This window comes from Eucyclogobius newberryi, unplaced genomic scaffold, assembly GCF_026437365.1.
Source record: "Eucyclogobius newberryi isolate DKJ021-1_F unplaced genomic scaffold, fEucNew1.0.hap1 SCAF_22, whole genome shotgun sequence".
NCBI classification, from domain to species: domain Eukaryota; kingdom Metazoa; phylum Chordata; class Actinopteri; order Gobiiformes; family Gobiidae; genus Eucyclogobius; species Eucyclogobius newberryi.
In genome coordinates, this window is record NW_027315857.1 from 16,088,157 (window position 1) to 16,114,351 (window position 26,195).

Genomic DNA, 26,195 nt, shown 5'->3' on the forward strand with positions numbered 1-26,195 from the left:
GTTCTATTCAAGTCCACTCAAGCCCCTCACCTCCCCCCTGCTGGGACCCCCTGCAGTTCACCTACAGAGCCAACAGGTCTGTGGACGACGCTCTCATCCTGGCCCTCCACTTCATCTTGCAGCATCTGGACTCACCGAGACCCTACACCAGGATCCTGTTTGTGGACTTCAGCTCTGCATTCAACACCATCCTCCCTGCTCTGCTCCAGGACAAGCTCTCCCAGCTCAACATGCCTGACTCCACCTGCAGGTGGAGCACTGACTTCCTGAAGGATCAGAGACAGTGCGTGAAGCTGGGGAAGAATATCTCAGACACTCGGACTATCAGCACAGGAGCTCCACAGGGCAGTGTACTTTCTCCCCTGCTCTTCTCCCTGTACACAAACTGCTGCACCTCCAGCCACGACTCTGTAAAACTGAACAAGTTTGTGGATGTCACCACCCTCATCAGGCTCATCTCGGACGGGATGAGTCATGGATCCTGGCTAGACATTTTTTCTAAAACTTTTTTTTTGTAAGTTTATTTTCAGCTTTTAAAAAGAAACCCAACAGAAGATCTATCCCTCCAGAAACCAGCCTTACTCGTTCTAATATTTAACAATGACAACCTAGGCAGAATTTAGAATCAGATTTCCTTGGTACAGAGCTTGTTTCTACTTATAATACGCATATTTGTTCTACTAAGGGTTCAGGAACAGCTTCAGTTTTAATTTGGGCTCATTTTAGTCAGGCCTTTTAGGGAAAATAGGCGTGAAATAAACATACTTTTAATATGATGTGGTAAGTGACCTAAAATACTGCTCATTGTTAAATCCAATTGAAACTAGGCTGTAACTATTTACTCATACTTCAGAACCTCAGACAGTGCCACGATCCTTGACAAAATACAATGCTGCCATCTACTGGGTCTTTTCTGTGGTCTTTTCTGTAATAACCTACATTAAGTTCACCAATAACAGACTTTTTCACTAAAATAATGATGTAAACAATATAAATTTTGGACAATGGGATATCAAATTGTAAAACCTGCATTTTTAAGACAACTAACTGCACCTAAGACAAGCCCCAATGATACTTTGCAGTGACATCACAAAGGAAGGGTTACAATCAGCTCTTTATGGTCAAACAAGCTCAGATTAAAGTCCAATTTGAGACATTTTGTTGCACCCTTCCGCTGCACTGCCATAATTGTGGTAAATATGCTGGATTTGACATTACCAGCTAAACAACATCCCTAATTAAAGGATTTAACTTAACCATTTCTGCAGCTGAACAAACAGACTAATCACAGGCTGCTTTTTACTCTGTATATATTGTCCTTTTTATATTATGTTTTATTAGTATGCAAACCTTTAACCTTTACCGCGGTATAACTGTGCACTGCAGAATGAACTATCAACTCGTGTAGTCGTTTTCTTGTGCAGTGATAACTAACTTCTTGTATAAAATATAAAAATATGCTCAATAAAATATATTGTTAGACAGAGCTGTGCCTCCAGCTAGCTTCACCCCCTGGAGACCACTTGTAAATGTATCAAATACACTTTCACTCACATGACAGTAAAATGTACAGCTTGCACAAAAAAAAAAATTGGGAATTCATTTATTCAATAAATGCAGTTTTTAATAAAACAGCTGCAAACAAAACATGATGATTGCCAAACAATATTTCATACAGTGTCAAAGATTAAAAAAAAAAAAAAAAACATAATCTAAATCAAAATGACACATTAAAAAAACATATACATGTGTAGAATCATCATTAAGGCTGTTGGCCCGCGCAGTGAAAAGAAGAAAGACAAACATGGACACTTGTGCTACTCTGCACTTTCCCTCAGGTTGTTGACGACAGTGAAGAAATCCAAAGGCGGTCCTTCTGGTTTGGCCTCCTGACCGGGGCAGAAGGGTGGAGGGTTGAGAACACTGGGGTCAACAATGCCTTTGACATTGTTGATATAGCTGAGAAAGAAAAGATTCATGGTCATATTAGAGCTTTTCTTTGATTGGTGTAAAACCATTATTCATATGTACAACAGGTATAAATACACCAAATAAAGTCAACATCTGAAAATCATTAAAACCTGTCATAGGCACTTTAAGAATAAGTCACTACTCTTGAGAAATGTACAAAGCATTCATTCATTAACAAATAATCATTGACAAAATAAATTAATTATTGATGATAATTAACATTAACAATTGTAAATTATGATCAAACATGTGGTAATGATTAGTTAATGTTTATTTATTTGTCAACAACTGCTTTAGAGTTAATTTAAAATGAACAAATCCTGTCTTATGTTTATGACGACTGGGTTGGTAAACATCAACACACAGTAACCATAATAATATTGCCTGGTATTCTATTTATATAAGCAAATGAGAGCAACATAGTACATGTAGTTAGCTTAGATGAATGACCACTGAAGTTGTAGGTCATTGTTTGCGTTGAGGGCAGGGGCCTGGGCAGCTCTACGGGAGATTGATTAAAAAAAAAGAATTATCCAAACTTAATCCACAAACTTGTCATATTAATCTCAAATGCTTTCAATTGTAGTTGAAAACAGTTTCTCTTTTGTGTATTTGCACTGACATTTGTGCCAGTTTTTTTACGCCCTGTAATTACAGAGATATGAACCATGAACCTGTAATCTGACAGTTAAACAGTGAATTCTACCATAGGATTCTGCCTCAGCTCAGTCTTATATGATAGGGCTTCTAGAATGTCAGCATCACGATGCCTTAAAACGTACCTCACGACAACCCAGCCAAAGTCTCGGGTGTGCATCACAGTGCTGACAGGAACACATCCAGAGTCCGTCACCGTCACCATGTACTGACCTGCAGAAAGAGGGATTTCACCTTCATACAATTTAGACATTTTAGAGCAAAGGACACCACTACCACTACCACTACTACTACTACTACTACTACTACTACTACTACTACTACTACTACTACTACTACTACTACTACTACTACTACTACTACTACTACTACTACCACTACCACTACCACTACCACTACCACTACCACTACCACTACTACTACTACTACTACTACTACTACTACTACTACTACTACTACACCAGCTGCCACTACTGATGCTGCTATTACTACTATTACTAAGATTTAGTGTTGGGTGTTCCTATGTTACTAATGTGTCGTTACTCTCATTAAATTACTTTTTGAAGTAACTTAGCGATGTAACGTATTACTATGAAAATACTTATGATTAAATTACAGTTATTAGTAAAGTACTCAGGTACTTGTGACACCCACAACAGTGTTTAGAGTGAATGCATCCTTCTTCTGTGAGGACACAGACTACATAGGAGCCGAGTAAATGTGCTAAAAGACAAGGACCCTTCTTAGACAGTTGCACAGACAGTCACAGACAGTCACAGACAGTCACAGTCACAGAGCAGTCTGTGTGTTATACCATTTGAAACATTTAGTTTAAATGTCATTAATAAAAACGTAAAAGCTCATATTTGATCAATTTATACAATATGACAAGTTACTTTCTCAAGGCAGTAAGTAACTAGAATGTAACTAATTACTTTTTCAATATAACTTCTGCTACTACTGCTACTGAACTGATATTAAACGTTATATTTGTTTCAAAGAAATGTGATTTATGCAAAAAACATAATGAGGTGACAATCGTAATGATTTTATTTGTCTGTTAAATAAGACGTGCGATCCATATAAATACTCTCACTACTGTCCATTACCACTATCCACAAACCTCCATTTGGTGCCTTTCCTCCCCAGGTGTCGACCAGCAGTCCCTCCCCAGGTCCGGAGGAGCTACCGACCACGTACTGTCCCACCAGACTGGCATTGGGGGGCACTCCCATGGGCTTGAAGTCTACATCCAGGGGCTTCTTGGTGCATGTTGAGGCCTTGTGATTGATCTCGTACATCACGCCCTGACGGAGAAAAACAGAGGTGGATAAAGAGGCCAAAATAGTATTAAACTGAGAGTGAACTGCTTTTCAAACAGCACTGAAGCAAGACACCTTTTTAAAAGGTCCTGGTATTTTTGTTAGTTACAGTCCCATTTAATGTGCAATGACAGAGACTAGGAACTAGGGACTGGGGCTACACTTTGGGGACTTTTCAGTCAGACCAGAAACCTTACAGGAAGGTACTTCCTTACCAGGAAGTACATTTACAACATTCACATATTTGGGAAATAAAGTATGTTCCATTCATTTCTGACTTAGACAAACTTTGTGGATGGTGCAATAATGTGGATTGTGCAATGAGCTGGCCCGGAGCTCTCCAAGGTGGCTCCAGGGGGTGATCAGCGGAGGCCATGCCCGGCCGGAGTGGCCCTTCCCCGGGCTGAGTCTGGCCGAGTGCGGGGTGTCTCTGGAGGTGCTCCAGGCTCCAGGGGGTGATCAGCGGAGCCCAGGCCCGGCCGGAGTGGCCCTTCCCCGGCCTCATATGCGGCCGAGTGCGGGGTCATTCTGTACAGATCTATATCAGTTTAATGTGTGGCTTGTGCATCGTGTGAACCAGCGTTACCAGACATACAATCATTTTGACCCTGATCAAAAATACAATACAATCTATAATTCCATAAATCTCCATATAATGTATGATCATTTACAAAGCGCCATATCATTTCATCTTTTGTGCTTAACCTCCTCTCTCACAGCTGAATATTGGTCTGATTCACAATGCACTTTATTGTTCCTGTTGGACAGTTGTAAAGATTGCCGTGTGGAGCTGTGTGCGTATGTGTTCTGACATTTGATAGGTCAACACCGACATGTGCTCGCTACTTTGATGCTATCTCATTTATTGTTCTCTAAAAAGAAAGTTCCAACATAGTTATAAAATTGAATGTACGTGTTCTGTGGCTCGTATTTGTGAAAAATCTGACACTGCCTGTGGATCGTGGAAAGAGAGGGACAAGCAATAACATAATAAGGTCCATTTATTTATTTCAAGCAGTCAGACCAACATGCTCAGTGCTACATGTGGCTTTTGTTTAGGGGAGGACCGGACCACAGGACATGGGCCACAGGGTAGGGCCAGGACCACAGGGCAGGTGCCATAATGCTCCTCCTGTGCGTGTGCTTTTAGCTACATGTGTGATAGGCACAAATACTCGTTGTCGGGAGTTTGGGACTCTAACCTTTGTTATAATTTAGACATTGCAAACAAAAAAATGCATTATTGTGAATGTTTTGGTATTGTATAATAGTTTGGTCCAAAAACAATAACCTGGCGCTCTCTCTCTCTCTATAATAGGGGTGGTATAATAGGGTGGTTTTCCACAACCTCATCGAGTTCCCTATGAAGGCTCTTAGAGCCCCATTGATGTTGTACAACTCCAAGCATTCAATGATCCAAGTATATGGCATGAGTCGTATGCTTTCTTGTAATCAATCCAGGCAGTGCTCAGGTTGGTGTGTAGGGTTCTACAATCCTGTGCGACTGTTCTGTCTACCAGGAGCTGGTGTTTTGCACCGCTGGTATTTTTGCCGACACCCTTCTGAGCACTGCTCATGTATTGATCCATATGCCCGCTTATCTTAGCCGCCATCAAGCCCGACAGAAGCTTCCATGTTGTGGAGAGACAGGTTATTGGCCTATAGTTGGATGGGACTGTGCCCTTTGACGGATCCTTCTGGATCAGGATCGTATGCCCTTCGGTTAGCCATTCAGGGTGCGTTCCGTCTCTTAGCAGAGTGTTCATTTGGGCTGATAGGCCCTCATGGAGTGAGGTGAGGTTTTTGAGATATATATATATATATATATATATATATATATATATATATCTATCAAGAAACTCACCTCACTCCATGAGGGCCTAGCAGCCCTGTATACTTGTGCATATGAAATGTATTTGTAAGAATAAGAACTGAGAATAAAACGTCTTTAACAGGTCATCTATAAACAGTTTTGTAAAGTTTTCCCGTGTAAACTTTGTAAACACAGTACCTCTCTGAAGAGCAGGAGGACGTCGTAGATGAAGGACTGGTTGTTGTATATCCCGCTCTCGTAGATGCGAATGCGCTGTTGAAATGCGTCGTACTCATATCCAGCCATGAACCAGATCTTCTCGTTCTGCGTGGACTGAACACAACATTTAAACACACAAATAACCACAAATGTAACTAGTTTTGACTAGGTGCGTTCATCATTAAAGGGGAACTATGTTTTTGTTTCGTTTGCCTGAAATGTTCACACTGTGGAACGTGCCAGGAAATACATCCATTATGTATGGACCCTCAGCCAGAGAAGTGTACATTTAACAAACAATATACAGTATATGTATCTTTTTTCAGTCTAGTCAACAAAAGTTTTTAATCTGAAGCGAGAGAGATTGGATTTTGTTGCACATGTCCCCACCTGTTTTTTACAATTTGAATAAAAGAAGTAACTTAAGTAGAGTTATTTGAAAAGCAAAAATTCATTATTTTCTGTCGGCACGTTTACCACAAACAAATGTTAAAATGCAGACATCAAATGAATTGCTAAACAATGCAATAATTATGTTACTGTGCACGTTTCAATATGTTTGTCTCTTTTGTATGTTGATCCAATGATACAAACTTCTCAATATTGATCGTTCAGTAACACTTTATAATAACTACACTTATTCCTGCCTTAGTAAAGCATGAACAAAGAATTAATTGTAACAAACATTTACATATAGTGTCGTAATCAGACTTACATAAGTGAACCCTCCGGTCAGCAGAGGTGGGCTTTCTATAAGAGGGAAAACAAAACCAAAAACATGCAAAATGACTCCATGATGATGGAAATAAACACAAAAAAACACAGTGATTAGAAGGTCTTACGGCATTGTTTTGGCCTCCTCTCCAGGCTGGCTGCCAGGCTGAGCCCCAGGAAACACGCAAACCCCAGCACCGGCTTCATGTTTCAGAGCTGTTCCTGCTTGCACTCTGCAGACTGAGAGCCTGTCACCTCCTTATAAACGGGACAGCGCACGGTCCGGGTCACACATCCAGCCTCCGGGGTTTGAAGTTCACCGTCCATAAAAGAGACAAGCCCATTTTGAACATGGCAGGTGGACTCTAGTGAAGATAAAAATGTCATATATGTACATACAAATATTGACCTTGATTACATGAGAAATAGAGGTAAAAGTGAATAATAAGTATATTTTGAGGACTTTTTCCAAAACAATAAGTCCCAAATATGTGACATTTGTACACATAAACTGCTTTAAATATATATGAAAACATGACATGATGAAAAACTTGTAATACGTTTTTTTCATTACATTTGTGTCAGTAAATACAGAAGAAGTTTCAAATTGATATCTCTTAATTTACACATTTCTCCTATTCATCTGCACTTCGACCCGTTCAGTCGTCAAATAAATGAAATGTGAATACAGTAAAAGCCTCCTGTGTGAGTTGGCCCAATGCTGAGTGGGACAGGGGTAAAGAATGTTGTTTATTAGCCCTGCAGGCGCCTGGTAAAACCTGGACTGGAGTCTGGCTGAGGACTGCACTACCGGGACTCGCTCTCCTTTGCTCCAATGGTGAGCTCACGGTCACATGACTGCTGCAGGTGGGCTCACGGTCACATGACTGCTGCAGGTGGGCTCACGGTCACATGACTGCTGCAGGTGGGCTCACGGTCAGATGACTGCTGCAGGTGGGCTCACGGTCACATGACTGCTGCAGTTGGGCTCACGGTCACATGACTGCTGCAGGTGGGCTCACGGTCAGATGACTGCTGCAGGTGGGCTCACGGTCACATGACTGCTGCAGTTGGGCTCACGGTCACATGACTGCTGCAGTTGGGCTCACGGTCATTTTTCCCAAAGAGGTTTTTTTGTAGTTTTTCCTGGCCGAGAAGGAGAGTCTAAGGACAGAGGACCCTGGGACATCGTCCCTCGCCACCACAGACATTGTCTGACTTCATCGCCACCACAGACATTGTTGATTCATTTCTCCCTGTGGCCCTCAGAGGCAACTGTTGTTGTGATTTTGGGCCTTACAAAAATAAATTGATTTGATTTGATTTGATGACTGCTGCAGGTGAGCTCACGGTCAGATGACTGCTGCAGGTGGGCTCACGGTCAGATGACTGCTGCAGGTGGGCTCACGGTCAGATGACTGCTGCAGGTGAGCCGTGTGTAATGTGTAAACTCACTCAAAGCACAATGTCAATGACACACACTTTATCAGAGAAGTGTTTATAATATTACATCCATTACAGTAAAACTAGTATTGATAAAGAGGGGATGAAAAAATGTGACCTTTCCTGAACAAGTATGAGACCTCATAAAGAAGTGCATTATTTGGGGGCGGAAAATGTCTAAAACTATTAAAAAGTTAATGTTTTTGTCATTATTGTGGATAAATTGGTATTGTGTATTTTACAGGTATTTAACCAGACATTTTATTTTGGTTGTAGTTATGTTGTGATTAGAGGTGGGTAATATATCAAAATTTAGATAACATCATGCTGAATGCCGTTTTGAAAACTTTTTTTTATTTTTATTTTTTTAAAGCTACAAAAAGAGCTGATTAAAAAATTAAATTACATTAAAAGTAATAGTAGGTGACATTTCCCATTTGTTTGATGATTAAAGCTTAAAATATAAAGTATAATAGTCATGTTTTGACACATTTCTGTCAGAGCGACTTAATGTTGTCTGAATAAATAAAAAAACAAATAAAATCACATGAAGAGGACAAAATTTGACATTTCCTGAACTGACAAATTAGATCTCGAATGATCGTGAGCTTTACTAGACCTGGTATAAGACCAAAAGTAAACATAAAGAAAATGTTGTTCATGAAAAATATCTGTGATTTTTTTTGTAAAGTTTTGGTTGTACTGGTAGTTATGTTGTGATTGATTTATTATGTTATACAGTAATATTAGTAGTAGTAGCAGGACTTAAAATGTTAGAAGTACCACTTTATAAAAAAACAATAAACTTTTCTTTATCCACAATGAACAGATGCGTTTTTGTTCATGCTTTATTGAGGCTACTAAAAATGTACTGTGTAGTTATTATATAGTATAACTATAGTGTTAGTTGTAACTAAAGTAAGTTGCAAGAGTTTGTTGTAGTAGTTTTGGCCATTATAACTATTCTTATCTTATCTTGGTTAAATCACATGCTTTTTACAGTTAGTGTTGATAGACTGGGTCACATGACAATCACCACACACACACACACACACACACACACACACACACACACACACTGGCAAATCTCATACTTGGAACTTTTAGTGTAAAAAAAACATCATTTTTAAATTTGAGTCGCTGAATTTTGCTGAATTATGTTTCACTGATACATACTGATTAAAAATGTATTCTGCAAAATTCTGCAACAAAATTCAAAAATGTTTTTTCGAGATCGAAATTCTGTGGCATTAAACATTCAAAACCAGATTATGTTCCATGGGATTGTCTTTGTGTCACAGAAAATTCATTTAAATTAAAATAAATGTATTCTTTGTAAATCTGCATCTGCAAGAACACACATTATAGGTTTGAAAAATGAAGTATAATCAGTAAATCACAGCAGAATATGATGACAACTGGAGGAGACAGACTGGTTTTTCAAAGATATATATATATATATATATATATATATATATATATATATATATATATATATATATATATATATATATATATATATATGTATGTATGTATTTACAAATTACAGATTACAGATTTACAAACACGAATGAACCCTAAAGAGCTCCTTAAACAGGTCGTTCTGGACCAAAAAGAGGAGAAGCTGCAGGAGACTTGAATTCATTCCTCACCGTTTGTGTGCTATACGGTCCCACTAGATCCGACCTTAGTCTCACAAAGTTACAAAACCCTGTATATTTTGACAGGCTCTGCAGTTTTGTGTCATCAAAATGTTGAGACATTTCCCAAAATGTTGTGCAATCCACTAAACTAAGGAAAGCGAGCTCACCAAAATGATCAAACCTGACTTTACTCCCTCTTGTTAAAGAACCATTGCCTCAGTTCATCTCTGACTGACATAACTCATCCCAAAACAAACTAGACTGAGCAATCTATAAGTAACACAAAAAAAATGTCAGGGCAAGCGGGAGTTGATTCCAGAACTCTTCTCTTGACCTCTAGGCCATGTCGCTAACCGCTAGGCTACATGTAGTTTAGGTCTTCCATTTGGCATAACCTCTTGCTTTGATTGAAAATCCAGATTTGCTAAACATTTTAACCTGGAAATATAAAAACACGCTTCAGAAATACATTTCATACATTATCTAGAATATGGAAGCACTGAGCACATCGTCAGGGTGTTTTATTTGTTATAAACTGAGAAAGAGAGTGACACATCATTTGCATTGCACAAGCTCAGTTTGTGAGGAGTGTGTGTTCCAGAGGCAGAGCAGGAGCTGCCTCCTCCCTGTATCTGAACGGCAAACATCTGAACATTTTGACATTCTTATTTGAAAAAATATTGTTCGATATTGGATTCAAATGGAAAGTAGGTTTATAATACATGCATGTCACTATATATATATATATATATATATATATATATATATATATATATATATATACTAACTAATTATATTATTATATATATAATGTAAGTACATTTATTTAGAGTACTTTTATTTTATATCTTGATTACTACAATATAAAAACAATATAATCAGCATTTTGTAATCATCATTAGCTCTACAGGCACCAAGTTCTTCTTTTAATAGGGCGTGTCCCTTCAGGGCTCCCGTAGCTGTCCTCTGTTCATAGTTTCTTACAAACATCAGAGGGAATGAGGTGTTAGAGGAGATAGTCTGGGCACTGGTGGAAGTTGGAGTACACTGCATATCTCATTACACCGGGGTCCATGTTGCTCTTCTAGAAAGTACCTCAGGCCCCTCTCTGCAAACGGGTTTGAGGGGCCCTTGGGGGTCTTTGTGGAGTGGATTTGTGGATCGGTGAGATAGGTCAGTCCTTTGCCATTTGCTGTGACCCAACCTGTTGAGATAGTAATGATTTGGTAATAGAAAATAGAATGCATCATAGTCTTCCAACTATTACAATTATTTTTCTCCATGTTTTATATATTAACACAAAAGTACTTCCTGGTATCAACAGTTGTTTGAAGATATTGCGACTTTAATGCACATGTTCCGTAAAGCACTTTGAATCACTTTGTGTATGAATTGTGCTCTACAAAATAAACTTGTCTCTCCTTCAATGCCTTAAAGCAAAATACTACAACTTCTAAATAGCACTCAGTATACAGTTTATACTGTTGAATTTGCTTGTGGTGGCCAGTCCATGTATGAAAAAAGTTCTGGTTAGGGTGAGCGATATTGACAAAAATGCATATCTCAAAATATTTTTCTTGATAATATTTTAACAAAGCATCAATAATGGGCTAAAATGTGTCTGTAAATGTCTTATTGAGTTTCAAGTATCAAAGTTGTCATTCTTTACCTTCCCCTGACAAAAGGTGTGCCTCAAGGTTCCATACTCAGTCCTTTGCTGTTCTCTCTATACACGTTGCCACTGAGTAATGTAATATCCAAAACATGATCTGTGCTTTCATTTTTATGCAGATGATTAAGAAGTACTCACTCTATATAGCGTGTATAGTACTTTGATTTGTTTCTAAAATATTTTAATGCACTTATGGAAAGCACTTTGGTTCAGATGTTGCTTTACACTATACAAATAAAGTTTGATTGATTGTATCGCACAAAATGTGAAGGAACCATAAAATGAACCACAGAAGAGCAGAAATATCACTTTATAACTTTATATATAGGAATTATTCTGGATGATTCTGTCTCTTTTTGCTGTAAATTATATACTTGATATTCTGGCTGGGTTACTTTCTGCTACACTAGATACATTTGAGCAGACCGCACACTTACCTTGGAGGTCCACCACCACCTCCTGCCCCCCGGAGATGAGGTAGGTGAAGTGTCCGAAGGCGATGCCGTACTCTGTGGCCTCGAAACGCTGCTCTTTCTTCACCGTGTTATTGGTGAGCTTCACAAAGTCTCCCAGCATGTACGGCTCCACTGTCACACAGCCAACGATCTGGTTTTCCTCCAGGATCTGACCAAAATACGACACCATTTAGCCATCCACATTATATTTACATTCTACTGGAAACAATGGAGAGTGTGCAGGGTTCAGATTAAGGATTTTCACTTGTATAGCGGTGCTGTTAAACAATCCGTTCATTTTTTCAAATTTGTATAGCAATTTGATAATTGCATAGCAAAACACGAAAGTGACTAACAATCAATATTTTCCATTGATGTAACAATATTATTTATTTCAAATGTATTTGTAAACAATCTATTTAAAAAACCTCCTAACAAATGAACTTTTAAACACTTTTTAAACATTTTTTTTTTAAAACAGAAAACTTGCAAATAAAATTAGTTGTTGAACAAATTAATTAACACCAAGTTAGATTAACTTATTTACAACTTTCTTCCATATCATCATCAATCAGATGACTATTTGCAGGAGTTTCATTTACATATTCATTGTCTTCACACTTAAGATTTCTACTGCAATTTTTGATGGATTTAAAAGGAAAATGAATTGCTCATATTTCAGATTATTTTAGTTATGTATATATTGTTTTTTATCATTTCAAGCTGGGTTGGTGCAACAATAATAAGGCTAACGTAAAAAAAATGATAGAAGCAGTTTCAATGCAATTTAATACAAAGTGCATTCATATCTGTATCAGATCAATATTGCAATACTTGCCATTGTATCACTTGATAAAGGATCGAAACAAAAATCACTGGTTTTGTCCCCATTTCTTATCAGGTTTGCCAGATTTTCAAGTAGTTCAACGTGTGTCTCTACTAAATGAGCGCTACTGAGATGTGCATATCTGTAAAAGCATGTTTGATATACATACTGACTTCAAAACATGAACAGCTTGTATTTCAGTTATTTTTGGGTCTACTGAGCTGAAAATGGCTAAAAATTACCTTTTTCTAAGACGTAAAAGTGCCACTCAGACACAAGCCCAAACTCACAACTGTCAAAATTTGCAAGTAACTTAATAAAAGCCATAGAAAAGACGCTATTTTAATAAACATGTATTTTTGGGGTGTTGAAGTGTGCGTCGTCTCCCTCTTCTGTCTCTGAGCGGAAAACCAGCCACTCCCGAAGAGAACTTTCCTGGAAAACCCTGGCTGTATTTGGCAACGTTAAACATTTTGTACATGATTATACGGCTCTATTTCAATGAAAACAACAAACAAACAAGCAAACAAATGCTTTTAGGTCTGTTCTCTGAGAGTGTATTTTTACAAGGGACCTGCAGGGGGAGCTCCATCGCTAAAGTGAATTTGATCTGATTTAAAAGCACGGTGTCTGAAATCTACCCTGAGAAGAACAATGTTACTCAAGCCAATAGGTTCCTCACACCTTCACCAGACTTATTTTTGTCAGTGCTCATCGATTATTTAGTAGTTTAATAGCAGTTTAAATCTTTGAATCTGTTGTTCTCACCAGCAGCGCCTCTGAGGGGATGAAGAAGATCTGTGCCATCAGCTCGCGCTCGTACAGACTCTTGTTGAACTGTGTGACGTAGAACTGCGCGGTCATCTGCCTCTCAACGTCCTTCAGGTGGAGCTCCATCTGCCTCGGCTTCAGGTAATCTTTGCCCACGTAGCTGTCAATGACAACAACAAGAGAAGATTTGAAATTCTACATTTTGTTACACAAATAAAGCACGCATGACAATGCAGTGTTTACTTTTATTCTATTTTTTGATGTTGTTGTTTGATGTTGATATGACCGTTTTAAGCTGATGAATTTAAAATCAAAATATTTGCTTTGGATCAACATAGAAAAAAAATATGTATTGCACACATTTTAAAGTTAATATTTGCACAAAAATTTTTTTAAAGACTAATTATGTCTCGTCAACTGTAAAAAATATTACTGTTTTTGTGTTGTGATAATTGTAATCATTATCTACAATCCTTCTTATTTCTTATTTTCATCAATAATACACTTTATTTGAAAATATTCTCTTTCTAAATATCATCATATTTACATTTTTTCCTATACTTCAAATTTTCACATTTTGGAGTAAATATTTAATCATTTTTGCACATCATGTTAAACGTTTTTAGGATTTTTTTGGCCGTTTAGAAGTTTTGTTGCTTTAATGTGAGATTCATATACAAAGAAAAGTTACAAATCTCTGCCACTGCTTTTACCTCCCACTGTTTTGAGCAGTGAACACAAACACAAATTCTACTTTCTGTGCATCATTTTATGGTTTGACATGAGAAAAAAATGCATTGAAACCAGTGTATAAATGTTACCTAGTCAAAACTGCCCAAATCTCATGTCTATTCCTGTCCTTGATTAAAAAAAACATTACTTTTGCAGTTTAGTCATGTGTTCTGTGACCCTCACCTGCTCAGCCGCTCCTCCTGGTGCAGGAACTGTACCCATAATGCCGATCTCTGCTTGCCCTTCAGTTTCATGTCCGCTCCAATATAAACACACGTCTCCCAGGCCGTCCAAAGTCCGGTGGTTTTGGAGAACTTCAGATGCAGACCGGCTGAGAAATGTGAAAGATTTCAAAGACTGTCAAAATGAACAACCTATAAGTGAATTTCATCGTCATTTCATAATATTCCGTCTCAAAATCAGCTGTTCTGACGAGACATTTGATATAATATAATTTGTGGTTAGTTATATCCTGTTTTGTAGAATAACTTTCACGTCAGATGCATGTTTCCACCTCCCAATGTAACGTGTTAAGGTTCATGAATGTGAAACAAACTTACAGTAGGCCATTTTGTGTTCCTTCAGCTGGAAACGTGTCCCGCTGTTGAGTCTTTGTAGCAGACACTGATGACACACTCCTGCAAGTAACGCGTTGTAATCTTGTTCCGTCAAATTGTCTTGGCCTTTGGAAGATTTGGCAAAACTCTCATTTAAGCAATTGTGGCAAAGGTCATTCTTCTCCTCCTTTGGATCGTTTGTCTGTTCTGTCTTGCTTGTCTCGTCCGCTTGGTCTTCCATCTTTACTTGTTCCAACATTTCGAAAGAGCTATCAGTTGACGTTTCAGTTGACGCACACTGGTTAGCTTGGATCGAATTCGGTATTGGGACGACTGGCGCATTTCCGTTGACCGTACTTGGGTTTCCGTTGTTGCTGCTGACTTGTAAAAACTCAGGTGTTTCTGAATCGAGCGTATCCAAATGGAACAAACCCTCGCTGGACTCCGAAGACTTGCTTCCGATTTTTGCTAGCATGGGCTTGTTTCTCGGAACGTTCACGTTGGCGGAGAGCTTTTCCCAAGACGAATTCGAACCACAACTGTCGCTTAAAGACACGATGGCTTTTTCGTTTTCACTTTCTGTATCGAGGGTTTCCAAAGCGGCTTGGATCATGTGGAAGTTCCAGGAATGAGGACTATTGTTGGTCGAGGTTGCAGATTTTGCCAGATTTCCGCCGCAAAAACTAGACGGCATTTTATCGTCGTCTGTTTCCGTTGTCGGCAAACTTTGGATCTTGGCTGCCGTTGGGCTTCCAGAACTAAATCTTGGAGAATTGCTAAAGGATATTTTATTCCAAGACGAACCAAGACCGTCGCTAGAAGACCTGCTCGCGGCGGGTACGTTAGCTTGCGCGCTGCACTCTGGATTTACAGTTCCAATTGTTGTCCCTAAAGCTGTTATGCAAAACTTTGCTTGATCACCGTTGGCGCTTTTGCAAGTCCGATCCATTTCGCACAACGTGGCATGGAACTTTTTGAACTTGAGAATCATTTTTGAAAACTTTTCGAGATCAAAATCAACAGGAGTTTCTTTGATATCCCTGTAGCTATCCGGGATAAAAGACTGTTTGTCAGAATTGGCAAATGGCAAAACTTGCAACAAATCTTTTACTTTGCCAATGAGGCGCGTAATATCAGAACACAGCGCATCTTTGATTTGGTTTTGAGCGTTGCAGTAGTTGTAGAAAAATCCTAGGGCTTCTTTACAGGCTTGCTTAGCTTGGGCGACGATTGTAGGTTTAGCGCCAAGCCATTTTTGGGTTGTAGCCAGAGAGTAAGCTGCTTTGAGGAACGTGTGGAGCTCCTGGATGCTTGAGACAGTTTCGGAGGAAGATTTGGTGAGAAGGCCGATTTCAAAAGCCTCGCGAGCCTGGAGGAGGTAGGAGCGGCGTAGGGAGGAGGGGCAGTGGATGGAGAAGCTGTAGGTGAGCAGGGAAGTGCCTTGAGAGACCTGTAAAGAAGAAATGGCTTTTTAGATTGAGTTGAAGGGACACAGTATAGGAAGAAATACAAAGGTTCTCTTGTTGGCAAACACAGAAAGTTAATTTATCTTCTAGTTCAGGGCAGGGTTGCTTGACAAACGACTTAACAGATGAAAAGCTATGATAAATATGCATCACAAGGACTATTCAACCAAGTTAGATGATGTCCAAATACAAATACAAATACAAATAACATACCACATTAGTCAGCACATATAGTGACGTATACTGGCTGTAAACCACTGCCATCTTTGCTGCTTGGGCTGCGGACAGGAGATGGTGGCTGCTCTCTCCCAGTAAAGACTGCAGGAAAAACATTGTCCTAATATTTGCTAAATGTTATCAATACAAAATATTAGAAATAAATAAATGACATACCAGATCTACGTCAGGGTTAGTCTTAAAAGCACTGAAGTCCTCATCATTCATAGAGACTAAAATGTTGGCGAGTAAACCAAGAGAGGTCCCTATGCCCTGGAAGATAATATATGTACATAGTTTGCAAGAATATTCATTTTAATTTAATTAAGGATTGTACGTTTTGCTAACTTTTTTATCAGGTTTAGGAAGAGCGTAGTATCCAACCAGAGAAGCCCATATCAATTCTGCAGCTTCCAGCCATAAACCTGAAACCACATAGAGAAATTATTAATCACTATTATTCATTAAAACATCAGGAGTGGGTGAAAGTTGGAATGATTCCATAGAAATAGAAAGTCAAAACTATACTTCATAACACTTTCCATGGCGATAGAGAGGTTTTATACCATGGAGTATTATAACCAAATGAACAATATTTCCATGGAGACAAACAGGAGGAGTCAGGTTTGTGGAGATTAGGGATGTCAAGATGATTACGTTAATCGACAATTGTGATTATTCAGGTCAAAATATAATTATAAGAAATAGAAAAATAATAACAATCCTGACTATTTTGGAAGCAAAGTTAAGTATTTTTAAAAGTCAATCTGTAGTACAAAAAAATAGACCCAATAGTCTTTTTATCTGGCTGTTTTTGTTATATTAACTTTATTTTGTCATTCAGAAAGATTGATTCACACAGTAGAGTAACAGTAACATGACAGACAATGGGAATGAAAGAAAATGTCACTGTTGTTTGGTTAAAGTCTCAGTAATCATAATCGTTGAGTAGTGATGTGTTTCCTCACAAGCTCACTCACAGTAAGGACATCACTTTTATATAATTAAAAAAAAAAAATATTCGACCCCAATAACAACTTTTTCTATACTGTTTTTTAGCTTGCACTGCATCCTCACTGTGAGCATACTCCCATCTCCACAAACCCGACTCGTTCTTTGCCCGGAGGAGGAGCTTCCACCTGTTTGTTTTCATGGAAATACTGTTCATTTAGTTATAATATTCCACAATTTGGCATAAAATGTATCTATGTCCAAAAATGTTGAAAATGTTCAAAAGTAGTTTTTTTTTATCTGTTTCCATGGAATCAATCATGCAGGCAACGTGCCACCCCCAGAAAGTCACATACTGTTTTATTTATCAAAAATGTACTACAATGTTTTCATAGATAAACGTACAAATATCCCACAAAAAGTAAAATGAAACACAAAAGTTATAGCCTTAGATTCATTACCTTTTTTTTTTTCTTTTCAATTTTCTTCATTGACATATTTCTAGCCATAACCTCATTACAACTATCTAAATATTACCTTATGACCTTGACCTTCAGTTTGATATGTTATTACTATTCCTAATTTGCAAACACACAATAAAATAAAAATGGTACCAAGTTTCTGCAGGATCATGCCTCTGACTTGCACGCTGACAGCCTGCACCAGCGCCCGCTCACTGTTGCTGGGATACAGCCAGCACCCTGCACACACGCTTTATTGTGACGGCGAATATACAAGCACGTGTCATCATTTTACACCGTCACTCCAAACCTGTCGTTCCACTGTTGTTGATGAGGCCGCTGAGGATGTATTCAGCCTTCTGCAGCTTCCCTACGAGAACAACGTAATACTGGGGATGTCACGATTTCAAATGTTCGTTTATAGATTATTGTGAGAATAAACGCCAAAACGACAATAAAATCCTACATTTTCTTCCCGTCTCGTTTTTTTTAACACGTCACCGCTCCTCGATGTGCGACCTGCTTTATGAACTCAAACTTTCTGAATGATCAATTTGACATAAACAGCAAAATATAAAAGCATTTTAAATTTAGGTTTACTTTTTTGAAGAAAGGCTGAGCAGAAAAGACTAAAATCGTCATATTTCTTTCAAGTGAACTAAAAAAAAAATTTCAACGTTTCTATAATCTGCAAAAAAAATGAAATAAAACTTCTAAAAATGTCACGATTTAAAAAAAAAATTAAATGGTCTTTACGATTATATTGTGACCTAAATGATCACGATTATCAATTAACCTAATAATCTTTAATTTCATTCCTACGTATTACTTACTAATTAATTATTCAATCAAAACAACATTTGTACAGAGGAAGTGTACAGTATACAAACAATATCTCGTAAAACATATACTGTTAATTCAAATATATATTGTGCGTTATGTTCCGAGGGGGAATGTTGATCAAGATTACACGTTTCTTAAAATATCAAATACAAATTATACCTGAATTATCAATATACTTTTTAATCATGAAGTTCTAGTTATTTTAATTATCTGCACCTCTACACCACATTTTAAAGTCTCTCTATGTACTGCATTGGGTTTAGTTGATTGTAGATGGATTAGGCATTGGAAATATAATATTTGGGGTTCGATAAGCAGGAAACAGCTGATGCCAGTTGTCAATTCAGTTCGTGGGGAGCACATATGCCAGCCGTGTGGGGCACCCTCAGCTTGATTGTACCTCTCAACAATGTGCTGCATGGCTCATTACCACTTCACACTGCATTGTCAAGCCTACAAGCCAAAGCATTATTTCAAATCAAAAGCGGGGTTTTTCTTTAATCTCTTGATTGCTCCGTGTATTTACAAAACTGTTATATCAGATCCTATTTTTTTTATTTTTGCTCTTTGGTGGTGATGGGTAAATTGAAAATATCCAGATTTCAAAAATTGCTCTTTCAGGTGGTTGTTTTCTAAGCTTCCAAGCAGATTTTGATCCACTCTCATAATAAGGTAAAGAGCTTTTTTGTGTTATTTCTTGTGAGGTCAGATTGTGAAATTCACCTCTTCTCTTTGTGATTTTCTGTTGCACTTAAGGATTCTCTTTCTTAGCATGTTCAGCCTCAAAACGTCGAGCAGAACATTCCGTTTTTCTCTGCCTTTCTTTTTGGTCGTGGGGATGGCAACAATTTTACCTCTCGAAACTGCTTTTGCAGCTTCAAATGCAGGGTTTTTTCAACGATTGTACACATGTTAATTTTCAATGTTGTTGTTGTGTACCTGAGTTGAGGTAGAGGCGGGCCTGGCGGATGACCAGCTGGGGAGCCACAGGGGCCTCAGGGTGCAGCTTGTGTAGCAGTTTGGTGATCTTGAGCAGCCGCCTGGATTCATCTGTCCAATAAAGGAAGCGGTCCACTAAGAAGACCACTGCCAGAGCACAGACGGCCTCCTGACACTGGATGGACACTTTGAGAAGAACCTGGGGTGAAAATATAACAAAATATACAAAGAAATCTTAGTTTTGTGTTAATAATCATGTCTTATTGGTCAGGGTTAATCCAAACAACCAGATAAGATCACAAGCTCCTTCTACAAGATTGTAAAATATAAAGAAGACATATTATGCGTTTGTCTGCTATATAGTTATGATCTAAACAGGATGCTGCTTTTGAATCCTTGTTAAAAAATGTATTCAAGAGATTTGTATTGCCAGAGAATAATGACTCAAACATGAATAACTAAACATGAATTTAATGGAAAACAGTTATAACAAGCTCCTGAAACCCCTTTTGGCTCCTTTATATGAAATTAAATTACATATACCAGCCAATGACAAACTAGGTCGTTTGTGGAGTAATATTAGAATAGTTAATGCTCGAAGTAGTTTCAGGAATAAATGTAGCCGCCTTTCTGTGAGTTTTCTTGTTTTCTGTGTCGCAAGGTGTTTGTTTTTTCCGGGTGCTTTTTGAAACATGTATAACAGGCTAATTCTCCAATGAAGGTTGTGAAAGTAACTCTGAAAAATGAGAGAAAGGTCCTCAGGTGCGTCTACAAGTTTGATGCGCAGATTTACTCCCCCTGTCGTGAAAATATGGACTAACGCCTGATCTAAAACATCTTTCCTGCAGAGTGGAGATCACCAGGAGCGTGTGCAGATGCTCCTGGATGAGGTCGCTCAGGTTGGTCTTGTCCTGGGCCTCCACTGACTGCTTGTACTGCCACCTCTCTGGGACAAAGGGCCACTGCATGTGCTCTGCCTCCTGGAGCAGAGACGACAGCTCGGCGCACAGAACATCTACAAGGAAGACACACACAGCAGAGAGTGTCAACCCTACAATAATACTTAGGCAAAGATGAAGTATTACAATCAGTAAGCAGTAAGGTTATTATAGGAGAATGTGACAAGACAACAGCGCCCTCTAGTGCCACACCTCTGCAGTTGTGATAAGCCCGTGTCTGCTCCTCTGTTGGGTTTTGCTGCTCTTTGTCATCTCTCTGTTTCTCTGCTGCTTCCACACATTGCTGCAGCAGAAGCCCCGCCTCATGACTGTCCATCCCAGTCCAGGTCTCAGCAGCTGCTTTAGCTCTGCTCCTCTCCCGCTGTGGAAGGATACACTGCAAGATGAGGAAAGTACACAAGGATTACAACATCACAGCATTTCCAGTAATTTAACTTTACAACATTTTCCTTTATGGTGAATGAGTCTGTGTTTTTTCTTCTGTAATATTTTTTTCTTTTGAAGTAAAAAAGTGCCTTGTTACTGTAACATCTGTGTGAGATTGTGGTGATCTTTTTTAAATGGATGCTTCCTCTTTAAGCCTTCAGATGGTGGACATGCTTCTCATGTTTCTCTGAGGTTCATTACTGTGTTTATTTACAAGGAAGTATCTGGATTACTGCTTCTGTACATTTGTACTTTGATCACACAGAAGTGTATTCCTTACAATGATAAGCTGTTGTTCTCTGTTCCCTTCGCCCGCACAGAGTAGCAGTATAAGTAGTAGTAGCAGCAGCAGCAGCAGCAGTCGTGTGTAATATTAGTAGTAGTTATAGTAGTAATAGTCACAGTATGTAATAGTAGTAGCAGACGTAGCAGTAATAGTAGCCGCAGTAGTTGTAGTTATAGTAATAGTAGTAATAGTGTAGTAGTAGTAGGTATAGTCGTAGTAATAGTAGTAGTAATAGTAGTAGTTGCAGTAGGTAATAGTAGTAGCAGAAGTAGCAGTAATACTACTAGTAGTAGTAATTATAGTAGTAGTAGTAGTCACAGTATGTAATAAGTAGTAGCAGAAGAAGAAGCAGTAATAGTAGCAGTAGTAGTAGGTTATAATTATAGTAATAGTAGTGTAGCGGTAGTAGTAGTATTTATAGTCTTAGTAGTAGTAGTCATAGTATGTAAAAGTAGTAGCAGAAGTAGCAGTAGTAGCAGTAGTAGTAGTACTAGTATTAGCAGCAGTAGTAATAGTAGTAGTAGTAGCAGTAGTAGTATTTAAACACCTGTACTTGCCTACAGAGGTCTTGATCAGTAGAGGTTCTTGTCTTGATCATAACGTGAAACTCTCAGAACTTCCATGTGATACTTTCATGGATCTATTATATTTGATACTTTCGGTTTGTGATCTTTCCTGGTGGGCGTGGCTCTGGTGATGCATTCAAGTACAAATGGATTGTTCAGCAGCAACTGGAAGAAATAATGAATAAACATGAACCATCATAAGACAAAGATGGGATGAAAACAGCTTTCTAAATGCACAGAAATAGAGGCTTTTATGCAGTCTTAATGATACATTTCTCCAGCATTTAAATACACAGACCTCTTCACTTCTTTCTCTGGTAGTCTTTCTTTTCAAAGTTAAATCATTATTTTCCCTCTGTATTTTAATCCATGCGTTTCACTCTATTGAAAATTATATTTGAATCCCAATGAGACTTTTCGTGGTTAAACAAAAAAATAATAAATCAAATATAAACCGTATCCTAATCATGGACATGCACAGACCAAACGTATATAGATATACGGTAGATTATTTTTATTAGATCTGGAAAAAGTGATTATATTGAAGTGAAAAGTTACCAGTTAACATTTGGGATTAAGGCAAGGCAAGTTTATTTGTAGAGCACATTTAATACACAAGGCAATTCAAAGTGCTTCACACAGCAGGTAAAAAATGCATTAAAACCACAAAGAAATTACAGAAACAGAAAATGTCAAAAATAAATAATAAATAAAATAAAAAATAAAAAGAGTAACGTGTAAATAAAAGAGAAGAGTGCAAAGAAAAATCCTTTCAGTCATATGCGTAGCTAAACAAAATTAATTAATGTTGTCTATTATGGCAAACTTCTACAAAATATTAAAACACTCTGTGATATGTATTAATAAAACTCTGAATTAATTAATTTTATTGTAAACTGGACTCTCTACTTTCAAATCCTCCGCGTGTCGTGCGTGATGCCGCGTTCACGTCCCGTCGGAGCTCGGCTTTCCTGCGCTGCTCCTGCTGCTGTGACACCTTTCCACCGGCAGGCGGCGTCGCTTTTTACGCACAACTGGACGCGGCGAGCTCGGCACTGCGCTCCTCCAGCTGCTGCGTCTCCTCACACGCTCACAACTCTCTCTTCTGCTCTGTGCAACTTCGACTGCGAGTGCGCCCTTCCTCTTTTCTCTCTCGCAGCGTGAACGCGGCGCGGATCGGCAATAAGTTGTCAATCTGTCGCGTTCTTTTGGCGCAAACAGAAGTTACAACCAAAGCTTCAACGTCCATCAAAACTGCCCAGCGATGGATTGCTCCTAAAGGTAAGACTTGATGAGATTTGCGCTACTTCTATCGCCCGTGGCATCTTTGCGCGTGAGTTGCAGCCAAAACGTGCCATTGCGACACGTTAATTCCGTTAGAGCGCAGTTGCTTTTTGGCGTCGCGGTGACAGCTCGTTGGTGAGCCATGTGTGCGCTGCGCTGGACCCGAGCGTGTCACCCCTCGGTCCCTTTTGCGCGATTTTCTGCACAAATGCATCGCAGTTAATTGGCGTTGTGACGGGTGCGTGTCATCCGTCATCCAATCCCGTCAAGCGCATCAGAGGAGGCGCTTCTGCTCTGCTCATGTCTGTGGAGCGATGGCTGTGGTACACGAGTGTAAAAAAAAAACATTTCGGCTTCAATTATACGAAAAATCTGTAATTTTTTCCCCAAAATTGCCAAAACATTTGAATTAAAGTCGATTTTTTCCGTCCATTTCGATTTTTTTGTGTTTCACAGATTGTTTTTTGGTCTGTAGGCTTTTTGGATTGGACAGTGTGTTGGGAAATTGTGATGAGAGAGGGAAAGACATTCAGCAAGTTGTCAAAGCTTGAATCATATCTCACTGTGGTGCGGCATACGTGCTATACACTCAGAGCCACAGAGCAACATTGTACCAAGCGCTTTCTTTACGCCAACACACAGTCGATACACGCAACTCTACATTAACTGAACGGCGTGTTCAGGGCGAAAACATTTTATTAAAAGCAGTTTTTAATTTGCAGGGGCAGTTCTGGCTTGAATTAGTCCCGGGGCCGACAGACTCAGCCCCCCCACATCAGTCGGGTCATTACGTTGGCCCCCCCATAGAGTCCGATACGCTCTAAAGTGTTCCTAACGTTTGGGTTTGGGCTGCAGCTACAACGATCATTTTGCGACTCGATTAGTCTAGCGATTATTCTTACGATTCGCTGTTTGGAACGAAAAAGTCACATGATTAAAATAATTCGACCCAGATTAAGCTGTTTGAGGATCCTGGTGAAGTACATTAATGACAAACAAGGATTTTCATCAAATACGCTAAATTTACACATTTTCCGTGTACTTTTCAGGCAATTGCGGCTCATTTTGAATCACAATTGTTTTTTTTCTCAGCTCATGTCATGTTTTGGAACCCGTGTATTGACCGGTCAACGATTATTCAATTACAAAATTAGTTGAAGTTGTTGCAGCCCTATTTTGCCTTCTGTTAAACTGTGTTCGTCCTGGTAGGTTCCATAGCAAAAGAAAATGAAATTCTGAAAATATTCTGCTCTTTTTCTGATTTTCTGCATACTCATGACGCAGCTGTACTTTTGTTTTGCACTTCAGGGCCACCGTAGTTTATGGCGCAGTGTTGGGCAGGAAGGGGACGGGGTGGGGAGGGCACCGCCTGTTCCTAAATATAGCCATGGGAGGGGTTAAGGGTCAAGGGTTAAGGGTAGGCCTGTGCATCCGGCTTTTTGTCTGCGGTGAAACAATAGCGCGCTGACAACTTGTGGTGCCATCGAAAAGGAGAAGGAAAAACCGGTCATATAAGTGGAAGAAACTTTTGAGTCAGCTGAGCACGTTTTGTCTCACGTGAAGTGATTTAAAGGAGACAAATGACGCAAAATCATCTTCCCAGTGCTTTGAACCTTGTTGCAAAAGTGTTTCCTCATCATGATCTGACTCAAAGTTGTATTTAGATTCATGTGTGTTTGAGTAATAATGTATCGCAGAGGTGTGAGTGCTGTTTTCACCTTCCCCCCATCCCCGCCCACATCCCTGTACAGGAAAGGGACAGCAAACAGGTTGGTATTTTCAACAGTTGGCTATTTTGTAACTTGTGGACTATGGCCACGCCCCCTTTTTTGGATGAATACAAAACAGTGTTAACAGAGAGGCGGGAGATACACATTGTTAAAATTGTATAGTTTTGATCCAAAATATAACAAAATATTGGTACTATCTATATAGCTATCCATCTATCTATCTATCCATCCATCCATCCATCCATCCATCCATCTATCTATCTATCTATCTAACTATCTAGTTAAATCTCCAGGTAATTCTGGTGGCACAGGAAGTGACATATGGCTCGAGACATCTATGGTTTTTGCGGATTAAACATCTGACCAATAAGGTGATAGTCAAACACTGACAGTAGGAGATTTGAAAAACCCACTAAAAATAATGCAAAAACTGATATTTTTGATGAGTAACTTCTGGCGTTTGGTAGAATTTTAGTACGCAGCGCAAACTAAAGAAAATGAGTTACCAAAATCATTAAAGGACACATGATATTATTATTGACTTTTTTGAGCTGTTAACCATAATTGCATGAATTAATCTGGCAAAAACATACCTAGGAGTTGCATTTAGATTCATTCACTCTAGTTTGATGAATCCTGTTTTGAAAATCATCTCCCCTCCGAGCCAAAAAACACTCCATTGGGAATTTTCCGGATTTCCCGATGTTTTCTGCTGTTTTAAGTCCACAAATCATCATTCTGTACATGTTTTTTATCTAAAACATGAGATGCAACACTAAAGGTAGTCAAAAGCATCTTTAAAGACTAACAACAATAAAAATAATTCATACAATTTGTCATTTGGTGTAAAGAACTGGCTGTTTATTGAATTCTTCAGAAAAACTGTACGGTTTTGGAGTGAAACCTGGAACCCGTTTGTTCTGTGGCAATACAAGAAAAGAAGAATTTATTGTTTATATGTTCAACAAATTGCTTTTTTAACCCTTGCCTTTCCGTGCTGATCATTTCTCTGCTCCCAATACTCTCTCCGTGTAATTCATGGTTATTGCTGCTGGCTCTATAAGTGGATCTGGACATAACTATTTATCTGTCCAGTCATTTCAAAGCCTCGGCATCTTCGCCTTCATTTGTGCACGAGGAAGAAGAGGCCTATGCAGTGTTACTGATTAGCTGGTACTATTTTGAATACCAGGCGTGCTCTCTGCTTTCTGCTGGCTGGTGCTCTCCCACGGCAAAACGAGTTCATGCAAATACTGGACGCATTAGAAAGCCA

At 38.9% G+C, this 26,195-nt stretch overlaps 2 protein-coding genes across 2 annotated transcripts; both read right to left on the reverse strand.

The window, feature by feature from the left end:
- Window positions 1–1,587: 1,587 nt before the first annotated feature.
- LOC140371763 (ependymin-2-like) lies at window positions 1,588–6,970 on the reverse strand. The gene is made up of 6 exons (XM_072458973.1): window positions 6,825–6,970; window positions 6,698–6,732; window positions 5,962–6,096; window positions 3,752–3,935; window positions 2,754–2,841; window positions 1,588–1,959 (listed from the first exon to the last, which is right to left on the reverse strand). The coding sequence occupies exons 1-6, from the start codon at window positions 6,901–6,903 to the stop codon at window positions 1,818–1,820; spliced, it is 663 nt and encodes a 220-aa protein (XP_072315074.1). The 5' UTR covers window positions 6,904–6,970; the 3' UTR covers window positions 1,588–1,817.
- Window positions 6,971–10,634: 3,664 nt separating this feature from the next.
- On the reverse strand, window positions 10,635–21,003 carry alpk1 (alpha-kinase 1). The gene is made up of 13 exons (XM_072458985.1): window positions 20,823–21,003; window positions 20,532–20,686; window positions 19,672–19,870; window positions 18,200–18,259; window positions 18,043–18,129; window positions 16,826–16,902; window positions 16,655–16,750; window positions 16,475–16,579; window positions 14,799–16,245; window positions 14,422–14,569; window positions 13,504–13,666; window positions 11,892–12,078; window positions 10,635–10,986 (listed from the first exon to the last, which is right to left on the reverse strand). Exons 1-13 carry the CDS (start codon window positions 20,944–20,946, stop codon window positions 10,772–10,774), a joined length of 3,063 nt encoding a protein of 1,020 aa, XP_072315086.1. The 5' UTR covers window positions 20,947–21,003; the 3' UTR covers window positions 10,635–10,771.
- Window positions 21,004–26,195: the final 5,192 nt, after the last annotated feature.

Excerpts from the sequence above, each read along its gene's own strand:
- alpk1 (XM_072458985.1), bottom strand. The coding sequence starts at position 20,946 with ATGGACAGTCATGAGGCGGGGCTTCTGCTGCAGCAATGTGTGGAAGCA. Across the intron at positions 18,130-18,199 it reads CAACAACAGTGGAACGACAG|GGTGCTGGCTGTATCCCAGC; the intron begins GTTTGGAGTGAC and ends GCGTGTGTGCAG. Across the intron at positions 10,987-11,891 it reads GGTGGTGGTGGACCTCCAAG|GTTGGGTCACAGCAAATGGC; the intron begins GTAAGTGTGCGG and ends CTATCTCAACAG.
- LOC140371763 (XM_072458973.1), bottom strand. The coding sequence starts at position 6,903 with ATGAAGCCGGTGCTGGGGTTTGCGTGTTTCCTGGGGCTCAGCCTGGCA. Across the intron at positions 6,097-6,697 it reads TGACCGGAGGGTTCACTTAT|TCCACGCAGAACGAGAAGAT; the intron begins GTAAGTCTGATT and ends TGTTGTGTTCAG. Across the intron at positions 3,936-5,961 it reads TCCTCCTGCTCTTCAGAGAG|GGCGTGATGTACGAGATCAA; the intron begins GTACTGTGTTTA and ends TTTCTCCGTCAG.